Here is a 16010-nt window from a genome sequence, read left to right on the forward strand (position 1 = left end):
CGCGCGGTATAGTCAGCAATATCTGCCGATTCCCATGCCTAGTGCGGTAAATCTCTAACATAATGCAGATGTCTTGTACTCCATCCGTGAGGATGTAAAAATGTATATACCTACTGTAAACGTATGACCTAGGCTTCAGCGTGTGACTCTCATCTTTAAGGTCGTAGGTTCGAACCCCGGCTGTGCTCCAATGGATTGTCTATATATGTGGGCATTTAACATTAGCTCGGATGGTGAAGGAAAACATCGTGAGAAAATTAGACCCAAAGAGTTCCTGTGTGTGTCAGGCACAGGAGGCTGATTTACTTACCTATTAGTTTGATAAATGATCATGAAACAGATATAGAAATCTCAGATCTAGACCCAGACCTCAAAAGGTTATAGCGCCAGTGATTTATTTATCTTTATCAATCCAATAGAATCAAAAAAAATATTCACCAGTTTATTTTTTTAAAGTCCTCAGAAAAGGGAGCTATGGAGAAAAAGAAAAAATATATTGCTATGATAAATACTCTCTTATGCGAAGTATTTTAGTTTTCTTTTGAAGCTGACTTCAGTAAATAAAACACATCTTCATTAATTTGTCTTTTATTACAGTATAAACATTTCATTTTAATAATTATAATAAAAATTAGTACACATGCGATAAAATAAGCGTAACTTTCATACAAATTCAGAGAAAACCTACAAAACAGTGTTTGTCTCTTTCTAACTTATATAATGCTGGATAGACTTTCCAACAGATGAAGACACGATTGTGAAGTATTATACCAGTTGATTAAATAAGAAAAATCCGCACAATCTTCCATGTCAAACGGGACTCGGAGGCTCACCTGATGTTGGGAGGCTCACCATGGATACTTACATTGCCTCGCAAGTGTGTCCTGCCTTTCAAGAATTGGTACACTCATTTTTTGGAGGACCCTAAATCTAATTGGTTCGGAAAGACTTCAGTTCAGGTGGCTCCACATAGTGGTGGTGCGCAGCGAAGGAAGGGAAGTATCACCTCGACCGCGACGAATGGTATTTTGTATTCTGCCTTGACGTCCGATAATGAAAGTCAGTTATAGGTATTAGTCCGAATAACGATTCTCAACACTATCCATGGTAAATGCGGTAAAAGATGCAAGTAGACTCCATCTATGCAACGCCAAACGATCAATCCGCACGGAAAGTGAAGTCGTTTAGTTAGATTTTTTATAATGTATGTCAAAACTTAAAACTTCCCCGGACTATATAAACAGCTTCCTGAGATTAGCGGACTTCAAGATATTAGTTCGGATATACAAACGTATCCAAAATTGTACAGAAAAGTATGATTACAGACTTTTTTAGTCTGTAAATATTCAACATTCATAAATGTTTAATGTTTTCTAAAAACAATTCTGTGCGCAACACAGCTATACTATCTATTAAACCCTAGGCTGTGTGGTCGAATTCATCAATGGCCTTTTCATGAGGACAGTCGTTCGTACGGAAGGAAAACATCATGATGAATGGCATAACTTAAACTCAAAAATTGACGCAGGTATAGGCATCACCTACTTATCAATTTAAAAAAAAAATGGTTGTCTGTAAAATTATTGCACGGACGTTAGTTTAACGTGACAATGTCAAAACAAAACATTAATGATTTCATACTTTTATGAATAAAATTAAAATAATTTTTAATAAATTATTCATTAAAAATTCGTTCCTATCGGACGCATAGGCCCATCGAGTGGAAGAGTAGAGGTAGAGGTGCAACGGGACAATGAGCGTAACGGGACAATGAGTCTTGTTTTTGAGTGCGTGCGTCCGGCGTTCATCGATTTATTAGGCGCTGTCACGTCAAAATTATTAGGAAACAGATGGAAAAACTGAATCCAAGAACTTCTTGAAGGTTGAAACTTAATTATTTAAAACTAATTTATACGATATTTTTGTCTATTAAGTAGGATTTCAGCAAATTTGTGATCTAGACATATAAATTCGTTTAACTTATATTTCGAGTATTCTCTTCGTATTTCTTCTTCGCCACTTCGAAGAGAGCTTTGCTCATGCTATCCCCAGTTTCATTTACCATAAATTTAAATAAACTATTTGGGTTATTTAAGAGTGTATATGGATGGTCGAACTCAGCAACTTTTCCATTGTCCATGACTAGAACACGGTCAGAATCCATAATTGTATTTAACCGGTGAGCAATAGTCAGTACAGTACAAGACGAAAAAGTTCTTCTTATAGTTTTTTGGATGAGCTCGTCAGTTCTGAAAAAGTAATACAAGATTTTGAGACGAAACAAATAACGTCTCAAAAATGTATTGGATTTTATTGCGTTAAGTGATCTAGTCCATGGACAATGCCAGAGGGCTCGCCAGTGCGTTGCCGGCCTTTCAAATTTTGAAATACGGTAGTCATAGTTCGCGCTAAGTCCTGTTCCTGAATCTCAGTCTGAGTCCCTGTTTGGAGAGAATTATCTCTCAAATGGGACATATTTTTAAGTGGATAATACAAGATATTTTTTTATGTAATAGGAGCCAAACAGGCACACCTGATGTTCAGTGACCACTCGCCACTCATGGACACTCACACTATCAGAAGGCTCGCAAGTGCGTCGCCGGCAATTTTTATAATTTGCCATGGAATCAGAAATATACATACTGTGGATCAACATTGGCGGTTGCTTCATCCATTATTAGAATTTTATTGGAACGTAAAACAGCTCGTGCCAGACACACCAACTGTCTTTGACCGACTGAGAAATTCGCTCCGCCTTCAGAAACTTTGAAATCCAATGCTGGTACAACATCTCTTAGTTCCACCTGTAATTGATTGTCATGAAATTTTGGTAGACTTTTGCTGAAAAAACCACAAACTTAGCGTTTGTGTGTAACTACAAAAATAGCGCTACAACACCTGGTCTAGGCATCATGTTACTTTTGGTTTTGCACTTTTTTTTAAATAATAAATAAGTATCAGCCGTTGCAAACAATTGCTGCTTTCTTCACCGTGCGAGCCAGTGTTAAATGCATATACGGTCTATTGGCGCATAGCCGGGGTTCGAACTTAGGACCTCTGAGATGAAAGACGCTCTTGGTACTAGGCTGATACTGCTTCGCCTATCGAAATATAGTTATAGGAATTAACTAGTATATACAACTACTAAGGGGACCAAAAAAGAGTAGTAGAGTAGAGAAAAAGAATTAGATTTATGTAAAATACCTGTTCCAAAGCTCTCCAAATATCTTCATCGCTATAAGTGTCAAATGGATCCAAATTATACCTCAACGAAGCCGAGAACAGGACAGGCTCTTGTGGAATTATAGATATTCTTGAACGTAAGAGCTGCAAAGTAAATGTTCATCTTATTTGACGTAAGTGGGTCGTAAGCTTTAGAAAGAAGTATATAGTAATCGTAGACATTACTATACTTCAATAATTAGTTCATCTTTGAAAATTAAACCTTTTGGACCCTAAAACTTATCATAGAAGTCAGCTTGTTAGCTAAATCTTAACGAGTCTGTTCCTATTAATGTTCCTTTTTAATGTTTTGTCATTATAAAGTTTATTCGCTGTATCTACTTGTGAATGTATGGGGTTTACCCGTTCTTCCTTGTTAAGTATCCAGTATTGTTTATTTTGGGTACGATTGGATACACTTAGTTTAAGACCCCAAAACTACGCATAAGATATAGAGGCTTCTTTAAGCTTAACACTTGTGTGTTAATTTTAATCTAAAACATTAAATAGTTTACTCGCTGTATCTAATTGCATAAGTATTGGGGTTTACCCGTTCTACCTGCTTATGTATCCAACAATGTTCACTGTTGGATACAGTCAGATAGGGGTAAGGATCTAGCTGTAACCTATATGAAATCCTTACGGGTGGGGTAGTACAAGTTGGGGCTGCAAAACATGGAAATCGGCAGACATATTTTGTTTAATAAAGAATTAACAAGTTGCATCGTCCATTATTTGTTATGAAAGTTTTTTAGGTTATTTTCTTTCAAATTAGTGTTGCTGTTATTGTAGAAAGTCAAATATGAAGATATAGATTCGAAACGCTAGAGAAAGCCACACTTGGATAAATTAAGAGATCTTTGCAATAAGCTCTTAATAAATAAATAACCGTGTGTAGATAGATAATAAGTATAATAAAAAATATATTAGTTTAGGCACATTATATATAGACAGTTTTTTATGTATATAATAGGGGGACAAACAAGCCTACGGGACGCCTTTAATACAGTCATCGAAGCACATGGACAGCCATGTAAAAATATTTTTATTTATAGATGGAAAATAATGTCTTTAGAATTAATATGGTCTAGATTCTGGAATTGGTGTTTAACTTCGCCATGTTTGCACCTATATTGGATATGATATAACTGAAAACTTACACTTTTCGGGATTCCGTTCGTATCGAAGCCGTCAATTTTGACCTTCCCTTCAACGTTGGTTAGTCGGAATAAAGCAGCGATCAGCGATGACTTCCCAGCGCCAGTTCTACCAACCACACCAACCTAAATCAAATATTATATCATGAGGGCGAGTTATCTATAAAGACATACCCTGTTTCTAAAGCCACTGGAGTATTACTAGAGCCGGTACCACTGACACATCTGAAATACAGATGCGTTAAAACGCTGCCAACATGCAAACGAAACGATGCATCTTCTTATAAAAACAGCAGTATATTTGTTCAGCAACTGCTCATGATCTGCAGTAGAACGTTCTAACAACTTTATTTATTTTATTAATACTACAATACAATATAAAAAAATTGAAAATAATTAAATCAAAAGCAGGGCAACTGGCGGCCTTATCGCTTTCGTGCGATCTCTTCCAGGCAACTATTAAATTACATAAGATAGGCAAGAAGTGCAAAAATACATGTTATACACAGTTATTAAGACAAAACTAAACAGGAACAAAAAAACAAACTTAACTATAAAGATGACACATTAAAAATAAAAAGTAAAAAGACACATAAACTTTGTACGAGCCAAGGCTGTATTTTGCTTGGTCTTTCTTTACGGCCAGACGCCAGACGCTTTCTTCTCAACAGTTATATTACACTCGTTATAATTAAATATTTTTTTTATTTGCAAAGAAAGTATTACATTTAGATCCATTATTTAAAGAAATTCGCACAGTCAGCCATATGAATTGGCCTGCAAATGTCATATTAATTTTCATAATAATAAGAACTGATAAGTTTTTTTTTTATAATTTTTGTCAAATACAAATACATTCACTATAAAGGCACCTAGCCTTTAGAAATTCGCCTTCGCCTTGAAAGCATTACACGGCAATGATCTATAACTTCTAGAAATGTGATTAAGAAGTTTAATAGCCATGGCGTAATATTTTTTTAATTAATAAAATAATATATGTTTATTACGGAACATAAGATACAAGTATCACTTATTCCACGTCATTAAATTTAAATAGGTAGACATCCCTCCTCATCGGCAAAGAAGACAGAGGATGTAGGCCGAGAGAAAAAACGAGCGTAAAAAACTCTCGGTACTCTTTTAAAATAGCAAATAATCAAACACCACATCCTAAAACAAATAAAGCAAATTAATTAGAAGTAACCTAACTAGCGCTAGTCCCAGGTCCTTTTGTCAACTAGATAATCGTTAACTTTGTAGTAAGCCTTTTTAGACAGCTTTTCTTTAACATTTCTTAAATTTATTAAAAGGCAGAGATAAAAGAGCCTCTGGGATTAAAGAAGAGTATCCATTTTCCCAAAAAAGTTAATAACTTTAGATTGTCTAGTATGGGGAATTGCAGCCTGCGTTTGTTCCGAGTATTAACATTGAGCGTATGTTCTATTCTAGTAAACTTATCACTATTTTTGTATACATCGTGGTGCAACATGCGGAGCCGTGTTGGATGCCTCGGTATAGATAAGTTTCTTTAAATGTTTAACTTTTTGGATGCTTTTTTAGTCAACTGCTTCACGGATATATGAACTTGGTACTTGAGTTGGTAAAAAATGGCCTTGTAATCTACAAGAGGTACGACGTAAGACGCCCTAATACATTTTTTCTGAGTAATAAAAGATTTATTCATATCTGCCAGATATACGTTTTCATAGCAATTAACACATAATTATTTCGTGAGTAAAAATAAAGAGTAAAATTGAAATCTTCTATTATTTACAGCACCCTTCTCCCAGGAAGCGTACATTTTGGTATTTCGTGCCGGATGTACAAGCCAAGGCTGTACATAGCAATTGGACCTTAATTATTGGATTTCTTTCATTAAAAAGTTATAACTATTTAAAATTAGAGTCGTGAGATTTGTGGTTATGTTGACAGCAGTGTTACGTCATTATAGATATTTAATATGAAAAGTGTATATAAATAGTGAATCGCATAGCAATTATTATTAGTTCGTATAACGGCGTTTGCCGCACAGACTACTGAATTAATTTAATTGTATATTTCTAATACTAGACAGCGACTTTAAAGTTTAATCATAATGGAAGAAAAACCAATCAGGTACAAAAAGCCTTGAAAATCCTGCATTACACATATAATAGGCTTTTGTTTCACATTATATACCTCACAGAACGACTTACCTTCCAACCACCTTCAACTTCAAAATTGAGATCTTTCAACACTGGTGGATCGTCTACTCCATACTTTAAGAAAACCTTTTCAAATTTTACTTTTCCATCCGTAGGCCACTCTTTTGGAGGTTGAGTAGCTGCACAGTAAAATTAAAAATATAATATTTTGTTGATGTAATAATTAATAAATGATATTTATAAACATTATTGTAAACTGTATTTCTTCAGTAACATATATCACAAAATTTAAAGACATGACAAATGCCCTGTTGAATGTGGATTCCCACTGCTAGAATCTGCCGGAAAACTTTTGAGCAGCGAAATAAACTGTGAATCTCATGAAGTCGTAAGCTCGAACCCCTCGGCTGTGTACCTATGGATTGTCTATGTGCGCGTTAAACACTCGGTCGTACGGTGAATAAAAACATCGTGAACAAACTGGCACTATACCCACGTGAGTCATTAGAAGACTTGCCTATCACAAAAAAACTAATGATCACGAAACATATAATCTGGGCGTAGACACACAGCGAATAAGTAATAGAACTAAAATTGATAAAATTTGCTTTTTCAGCGAGCAGCGAGCTCTATCCGAAAATATCTAACAGGCACCAACTTAATAAGCGCTTGTAAGGCACCGTGCCCAGAGTCCCTGGGTATATTACTTAAGCGCTTGTAAGGCACCGTGCCCAGAGTCCCTGGGTATATTACTTATAGTTCTGTGGCTGTATAAATAAGATTGCACATGGACCCTCACAATGCGAAAGATTTTTCTTGAGCTATGAATTGCAGCCCGTTATCATGGCCCACATGAGCCCCACATATTTGTGGTGCGCGAGTGCCTAAAAAACGATCAGTTGTGGACATCGTGATTTATATGTAATAGCCTGAACTTACGTCCATCATCCATGTTCTCTTCACAGGGTAGGTTGGTGTACTCAAGCACTCGTTCAACGGAAGTCATCTGCGCTAAGAGATCCGCGGTGATCCTGGCCGCCATTTGGAGTATCATTGTCATAGACATCGATTGGCTCACGGCGAGACCGACGCTACCGACCGGTATCACATCACCTAATAATACATTTATTGGTATAAGGGCGTGTTAAATTACACTCAAATGACTTTAAGATTATTGTTCTGATGATATATCATTGAACCGTAGGAAGGACCATGGGAGGGGGGTTGAAGACAAGAAGAATCAAGAGCAGAATTTTCTATTTTTCAAATAAGAAAAAATCAGTTGCTAATATTTAAGCCTTGACTTATTGAAGCTATTGCGGAATATGGTTAAAAGGAGTATTAAGAATATCCACAGAGCAAAATCAGCTGCATCATGAGCACATCGCACACACCTTAACACAACACAGTCAAATTAGGTATTACTTAGTTGAACGTATTGAATAATTTTTATTTACCTTATATAAATTATAGTTAACTTAAAATGTATTAGTCTTAAATTAGGCTAGATCGTAATGTTCCATGTCTTAGTGTCTCAGTGAAATTTATTCAGAAAAATAGATACACAAGCCTTACAGTACTAATCCAATACGATAATATCAAAAAATATAAAATATTAAATTCATAAGATACACAATATCGTCATGAACGCACTCTGCAAACATGTAAAGCTGACTAGTGAAGACAGTAATTAGACAACGTGTTTGTTAACGGTTAACCACTTAAAAAATAATCGTTATATATGTCGCAGTGAAGTGGTTAAATCAGAGAGTTAATTGAATCTCTAGACAGTTAATTAATGTCGAAATTCAATAAAGTCCCTAGCATTTTGATTTAAATAAAGCAGCGTCGAAAACGTTTAACTATCTGTCTGACTGAAAGCCAGCGTGTTGATTAACAATGAAAAACAAGACTCCGCCATGATTATTTAATTTGTTATTGTTATTTCGGTGTGATCGTGAAGAACTGCGAGCTTGGAGATTCCATGTTTTTATTGTAAATGGTAAGGTTGTTAGGTTAGTCTTATTGCCTAGGCATAGGTTTCGTTCACTCACTTGTCTGACTGAACTTTAGCGACTTGATTGAACATCGGTTTTTAATTAGCTGTCTAGAGATTCAATTTACTTTCTGATTTAACTACTTTACTGCGACTTATACACTACCTATTGGTGATAAAAATAGAGAAATCCTATCTGGGGCCGAGGTATGTAAGAATTGTATACGTACCAAAATCTAGGAATAGAAAAATGGCTATGATGGTTGCGAGATAGAAAAGTCCAATTGTATCCAAATACAATCCAAACGCTGATGCTCCACCGAGAAACGAAAAGAATGCACTCGTGTTGGCATCCTGAAACATTTTATCTATCAAAATTCATGAACATTTCTTAGAAGAACTGTTGCCTTGAGGGCTTTAACACTCGTACGGTGAATAAATGGCAAAGACCAACGGCCTAAGGAAATAATCTTGAACAGATAAAGAAATATCCGACCTAAAACGAACTAATACCAAATTTTCTTTTGAAAAAATGTTTGTTAATTTATAATGGACTGGTCGTCGGTTTTAAACGCCATTTTGTTTTCCTAAATTTTCAAAAGATGACCTTTGTAAAGACATTTAGAGCATGTAATTGAGGACATAGTGATGAAGGGTTTTAGCGCCAGCACTTACCTGTGCATCATCAAACATCTTGAGTAATCTGAGATGTGAATTTGAGCTTCGAATCGTTCCCAGACCGGCAATTGTTGAACTTATCATGCTGAATACGGGACTTTTGGCTGAAAATTGTTTTTTTTTAAATATAATAGATACAGCCTAAACGATATCGCGGTAATAAATGGAATTGTTATGCAAAATATTACTAATAAAAATTAAAATTCAACATAAGTATCATGTCAATAGATAGCTTGTCAATTATATATGTGTTGAACTTTAATAAATAAATGAATAATAATAATATAAATAAATAGCTCGTGTAACGTGCGTTGAGAGAGACGCCACACCCACTCTCCAAGAATTATGAACATGCAGAACAAACGGAGAATCCCCCTCCGGGGATCCTCCACTTTGAGCACCCGGTGATGGAAGCACGGGCTGCCCTTCGTAATAAGGGGGGGAACCAAAATAATCATTATATACAATACAATATATAATGATTATATTGTTGGCCCCCTCCCCATATTTATATTTTTAGTGGGTGCTTTGTCCTGTGATCCTGATAAACAATAATTGATGTTCATAACAAAATATATACATACTTGTACTCTCCAGCCTCTTGACGGCTTGAGCAGCTCTCAAATACCATCGGAAGAGGAAGAAAAAGATGAAAAGCAGGACGAATGTTGGTATTAGAGTCCAGGGGAGGGCTATCGCATTCAATGTCAGGACACTAAGCGCGAACATATACATTTGTATCGTTTCTAAGAAACTTCTGGGTAAAGTCTCGTCCATGGCTCCGATATCTTTTGAGAATCTATTTAATACACGACCTGAAAATATTTATGACCTCTTTAGGTCTCTGCCTCAGAATTCTGTATCTGTTTCATGATCATTTGTCAATCCAATAGGCAATAGATCAGCCTCCTGCCTAACACAAATCGACTTTTTGGGGTCTAAGACTCCTCACGATGGTTTTTTTTCTCCGTTCGAATGATTGTTAAATGCGCATATAGAAAGTCTATTGGTGCACAGCCGGGGTTCGAACTTACGAGCTCAGAGATCAGAGTCACCGCTGAAGACCACTATCAAACATTACACATGTGAAAATATTTTCTTTTTTATGTAACTCTATGACGTTAAGTGATACCCAGGTGCATTAACATTGTCAGAAGGCTCGCGAGTGCGTTGCCAGCCTTTTGAGAATTGGTACGCTCTTTTCTTGAAGGACCCTACGTACATAAAACAGCAGGCATGAGAGATACAACTTCCTCAAATAGGCGATATCACAATACAAATCGCGAAAGGACATTTTGTGTTGAGGAAGTCACATAGGTCTGCCAAGCGTCCGCGAATATACAGAGAACAATATAAATTCTTAAATATAAATTGTGAAGCTCGTGACCTGGACGTTAAATAAATGCATTGAGTTGGCCAAAAGAAACCACCCCAATGTGTCTCATAAGTAATACATGTTATATTCAATTAGATTGTTTACTGAGATTGCCAAGTCAATGTATATAAGCAGGCGTCTAATCCACAACGAAGCTATAGGGGGATGAAATTTTGCATTGTTTCGGGAATGGGCGCACTGGCGAGCCATTGATACATTGCGTTGTGTTGTACTAACCTGACGGATTTGTATCGAAGAACTTCATCAGAGCCCTGATCAAATTATTAAACATATTATTGTGAAGATTTATTGATGCACGCATAGTGCTGACGACAAATGTAAGGATCCGCGCATGCGTCATGATGAGAATATAAATGATTGCGCAACCACTTATTAATAGATACTGTCCTGTTGTTAGAGGACCCATGATAACATTAATACCGGGATCTGGAATAAATTATTACATGCACTAGAATAGTTAATATCTAATAATCTGGTTTGCTGGTGATTTTATTTTGTATTATATGTTTTTATTGTATTTTTTAATTTTTAAATTCTTTTTTGAAACACTTATATTTAATTCAATTGTCATACATTTTAGATGAAAGATTATATTAAATATGCAGTAGATTGTACAATGTATGATGTGGTAAGCTTTAATAAATAAATAAATAGAATATACCAAAGCCTTGCGAACTTCGTTTCGCATATGATTTTACTAAACCAACCGTCTTGCTATATACCTATTATTTATGTAAATATGAGAATCACCTGATGCTAAGTGATACCGCCTATGGATACTTACTCCCGAGTGCGTTGCTGGCCATTTAAGAATTGGTTCTTTTCTTGAAGGGCCCTAAGTCGAATTGGTTCGAAAATACTTCAGTAGGCAGTTCCACAAGTGGTGGTGAATGGCAAAAATTGTCTTTAAAAACGCTCGGTTGTTAAACAAACATTTTGATTTCCACCACAAAGAGGGTTTTCCGTTATAAAACTGTTTGTTAGGTTAGAAAATAAAATCTAACTTTGTTATGGTGCAGAGGTTAAACGTACCGAAGACTCACCTGATGTTAAATGTGACGGCTGGCCATGGACAATCAATGGCAGAGGGCTCGAGAGTAAGCAATTTATCAATATAAAAAAGTACGTAGTTTTTTTATAATTTCTTTAATAAAGTTTTGTCCCGTCCAGCTTATCATGTAGATAACAATCAGAACTAGAGTTTCTATGATTTATTTATCGAAATCGAGTTTACTTAATAATTAAACAAATACTAAATTCCGTTACATATTTAATGATACGGATTTTTCGGTATGTCACCTGAAATCTCCCCCGGCGGCAAATTCTGCTCGTAATTATCGACCTCATTTGTCCTGTGAATTCATTAAACAATTTTAATGAGCTGCAATCAGTAAGTGGAATGCGTCCTATGTAAACGTCCTTCAACGATATATGTAGGAATTTGTTTTATGTAATATGGATGAAAACGGGCAGGAGGCTTACCTCATTGAAAGAAAACATTTTTTTAACCAGATTAAAGCTATTTGTATTATTATTTTACATAATTTTTAAATTTAAATTTTTCCGACGTTTCGCGTGCTTTACAGCGTGCATGGTCACGGTGACTGAAGACAAAAGGTGTTGAATGTCAAAAGTATCACAGCTGTAGAGAAAGTTGTGTTATCTGTATTTATTCCCCCGGAGTTGGTATCACTGTCATTTATATAATACTAATAATACAAATAGCTTTAGTCCGGTTATTTTTTTTCTTTCAATGTGTAAAAGCTATGTTAACCAAAGACAATACTATAGGCTTAACTCATGTTAAATGATAACCATCGACACGCTCAATGCCAGAATGCGAATGCGTTACCTGGTCCATGGTACCATGGTCTTTAAAAAATTAGCACATTTTAAGTGGTTTTCTCATAATGAGTTTTAGGAGTCCTATATTGAAAATAAAAGAACTCCAACACTAATGTTATACAATTCCTATTTGTTGATGGATCAGGAGGCTACGAGCAGGTGGATCATGTGATGTGAAGCGATACTTCCGCCCATGGACACTCACATCGCCAGAAGGCTTGTAAGTTCGTTACTTTTTAAACATAAAAGCAGTTACCTAACTAATTTGCATTTTAAGTTTTAGGCCTTTTAGCGATATATAGTGAAAGCTCCCGGGTGTAAAATTTTATTGAATTTAAATAGAAATAAGTACTCTGATTCAGAACCGAGTGTTAACTTTTGAACTCCTGATATAGAAGATAAAATAATAATTAAAAATTGATAAATATAAAAAAAAAGTTTGGTTCCCCTAGATTTCCTCGCTGTATTGCGATACTTATTTGTTGAGGCTACCTCCAGCTCTGGAGTTACCAGTGCAACCAGGCAACATAAATTTTAAATTAGCTATGCACTTGAACCGTACGGCCCAATAAAATTAATAACATTTTAAATCAGTTTTTTTCATCAAACTAGATTTCTTTCAGTTTCTGTGCCAGTATACTATGTGGTTAATATATTTGGGGCCTTCCATTAATCACGTAATGTTTTTTTTTAAATATTAACCCCTCCCTCTCCCATGGCGATACGTGGTGAGGTTTAAGACAACATTCGATATGATTTTTTTTAAATCTTGTTAGTGTTTGAACAAGTCAAGTCAAGTCAAATCATTTATTCCAATTAAATAAAATAAAAAAATTAATGGCGCTACAACCTTTTAGGTCTGGGCCTCAGATTTCTGTATCTGTTTCATGATCGTTTGTGAATTGAATAGGCAAGTAGGTGATCAGCTTTCTGTGCCTGACAGTGCGTCTACTTTTTGGGTCTTAGGCAAGCCGGTTTCCTCACGATGTTTTCCTTCACCGTTCGAGCTAATGTTAAATGCGCACATAGAAAGGAAATCCATTGGTGCACAGGTGGGGATCGAACCTACGACTTCAGGGATGAGAGTCGCACGCTGAAACCACTAGGCCAACACTGCTCATTTATTCCAATTAGACCACCTAAAATGGTACGTTTGAACGTTAAATAAAATATAAAGATGATGAAGCTGCCTCTTCCAAAATGTAGTTTCGTGTGGTGAAAAATGGGCAAGAAACTCAAACAACATGGACAACAAAAATGTACATACCAGTAGCTGACCCAATAATCGCTGAACGAGACTCCAGCCTGAGTGAGCAACAGTGATAGCAGGGTTAGACCAACCCAGGGCCAGGAGTTCACGCTTTTCAAATACTTCGATATAACACTCCACTTCAAGTTCCCTTTCGCCCTTTCTTCCGCTTCTAATATCTGTTCCTTCTCGATTTTAGAAGCTTCCTCACTCCTCACTGAAGTTCGCGACACACCTCTAACGAATTGGGGTGCTTCCTAAAAAATTGTGATAAAATCTAGACTTCCTAATTGTACCACAAAACAGTTCAGTGGTCGTTGTTACACAATTCTTAAAATAATATAACCTGAGGACATACTCGATATATGCTTAACGCGAAGAAAGCACACAATTTTCAGTCGTCATAAGACGAGTTTTAGTATGAGATTGGGAGAGGTTAAACTGATATGAACTGATACAACACTCACTGTAAAATTAGAAAATTGAGAGCGTAACTAATCAATCAAATTGTCAAAAATGTAATCAAGTGCGTTTACTAAATACAAGCGTAACATAATGTATTTGAATGAGGTAAGAGTTGGCTGAATTAAAATATTATGTATCATCCTCATCAAAATTTATGGTATTCAAATATGTCGCTTGACCCGGATGAATTTTTGGAATTGTGTTTTGAAACTGAAAGGAGGTAATTTCTTTTGTAACGTTTTTTAAAAATTTACTTACATCTTCAATGTCTTCGTCGTGTTTATCTTCCAACGTTGATAGGAGCGTAGAAAATTCCTTTCCAGATTTTAACAAATCATCAAGCGTTCCTACATTTTCGACTGCGCCCTAAAACATTTCAGGTTTATGATTTAGTCAATGAACTGAATTTTTATATTGCTCTGGTTAATCATTGAGATTTCTTCTATTACATTTCAGAATCGTAATTTAATTTGTAACAGCAAAGAAATGCTGCCAGCGTTAAATGGACACAACTATAGGGACCAAACATTTATATTTATTTTAATTTTCTCTTTATTAATTTGTAGTTATTTTTATTATTACTACGTTAAAAAAATTATAAACTGTATATTTGATTGTTATGATTACTAATAAACATAATTTGATTTATTGTTATATAATTGTTTCATAGTTTGAAATCATTACTTAACGTATAAAACGAATATTGTTACAACCAATCAGAGCAGAGCAAATGCTACGAGTCAAGACGCCATCTTAACTTTCGAGAGTGCGTACAGGGAACGCGGAACGGTTCTGATTGAGTATTACGTTATTGTAGTGTAAAAGTTAGGCCTAGCAGATTGTAATTAAAAGTGGGATGGTCTTGAAAGCGCTCGTTAAAGTTTAAGAGTTAATTGTAGTGTTAAAAGGAGATCTGTTATTGTTCGATAATTATTTGTGTCTAATGACGATGTCAATGGAGTGACGATGTTTCTTAAATCTAATAAGATAACGCGATGTCATTTGTTTCATTGGAAAGGCAACACCATGCAATATCATAGACATCTTACAGGTTATAAACTGTCAATGTCAACCTGTCAATCTGTCAGTTGAATATCGGTGCTTGTGTCTGTATTTCTTTTCATGTATAACGGTTATATATCTTTTGCTCAGCGAAAATCTAGACAATCAAAACTGACATACATTATTTAACACGACAATGACATCCGCGGATTTGATGAAATGTATTTGATGCGTGACCAGAATGCAGGTCTTCGAGCGGAGATAGCCTTTTATGCATTCCTCGAAGAGTTGTCGTCCAACGTTTGCGTCGACGGCCGATAATGGATCGTCCAATAAATATATATCTGCCTGGAACAAGTGAATTATATTTATTTGAAAGGTTAAATCAGAGGCAATATAAAGGCAAGTCATAATTACAATAAAATTAATGTAACACAACATATGATTTGTCGTATAAACTTGCTAACGCTTTTTATGTTATTTGAGTAAAGAATTAAATTTTCCGTCGAATTTAGTAGGGGTGGGAGTCAAGTACACAGCTAATTAAAGATTTAAGTTGGTATCAGTGACCCCAGAGCTGCTGCTTTCCTGGCTCAACTAATAAGTATCGCAATACAGCGAGGAAATGGCAGCGTTAAAGGTACACTGTCACAAGTACCAAACTTTTTATATCTCTTTTAAAATTCTATTTATTAATTTTTAATTATTATTTCTGAGTTCAAGAAAATATTAAATACTAGCTGCCCCCGCAAACTTCGTTTCTGCTTAATGTGGTTTTAGTAAGCCTTAATACCGTGACACGAAAGAATAATTTCACTGTATTATCGTCACTATAATTTGAATTAATTTATACTTT

At 35.5% G+C, this 16010-nt stretch overlaps 1 protein-coding gene across 1 annotated transcript in view; it reads right to left on the reverse strand.

The window, feature by feature from the left end:
- Nucleotides 1–578: 578 nt before the first annotated feature.
- The window catches only part of LOC123717913 (ATP-binding cassette subfamily C member 4-like), a 35677-nt gene continuing 20245 nt past the window's right edge, over nt 579–16010 (reverse strand). The window contains exons 12-25 of the mRNA XM_045674185.1: nt 15335–15502; nt 14411–14518; nt 13706–13944; nt 11893–11945; nt 10810–11019; nt 9782–10012; nt 9195–9301; nt 8750–8873; nt 7463–7636; nt 6575–6702; nt 4383–4505; nt 3205–3327; nt 2644–2804; nt 579–2249 (exon numbers count right to left, since the gene is read on the reverse strand). Coding sequence (XP_045530141.1) covers nt 1976–2249; nt 2644–2804; nt 3205–3327; nt 4383–4505; nt 6575–6702; nt 7463–7636; nt 8750–8873; nt 9195–9301; nt 9782–10012; nt 10810–11019; nt 11893–11945; nt 13706–13944; nt 14411–14518; nt 15335–15502 — 2223 coding nt within the window. The 3' untranslated portion in view covers nt 579–1975. The remainder of the gene's footprint in view (nt 2250–2643; nt 2805–3204; nt 3328–4382; nt 4506–6574; nt 6703–7462; nt 7637–8749; nt 8874–9194; nt 9302–9781; nt 10013–10809; nt 11020–11892; nt 11946–13705; nt 13945–14410; nt 14519–15334; nt 15503–16010) is intronic.

The sequence above is a fragment of the Pieris brassicae genome, chromosome 13 (genome assembly GCF_905147105.1).
Source record: "Pieris brassicae chromosome 13, ilPieBrab1.1, whole genome shotgun sequence".
NCBI classification, from domain to species: Eukaryota; Metazoa; Arthropoda; class Insecta; order Lepidoptera; family Pieridae; genus Pieris; species Pieris brassicae.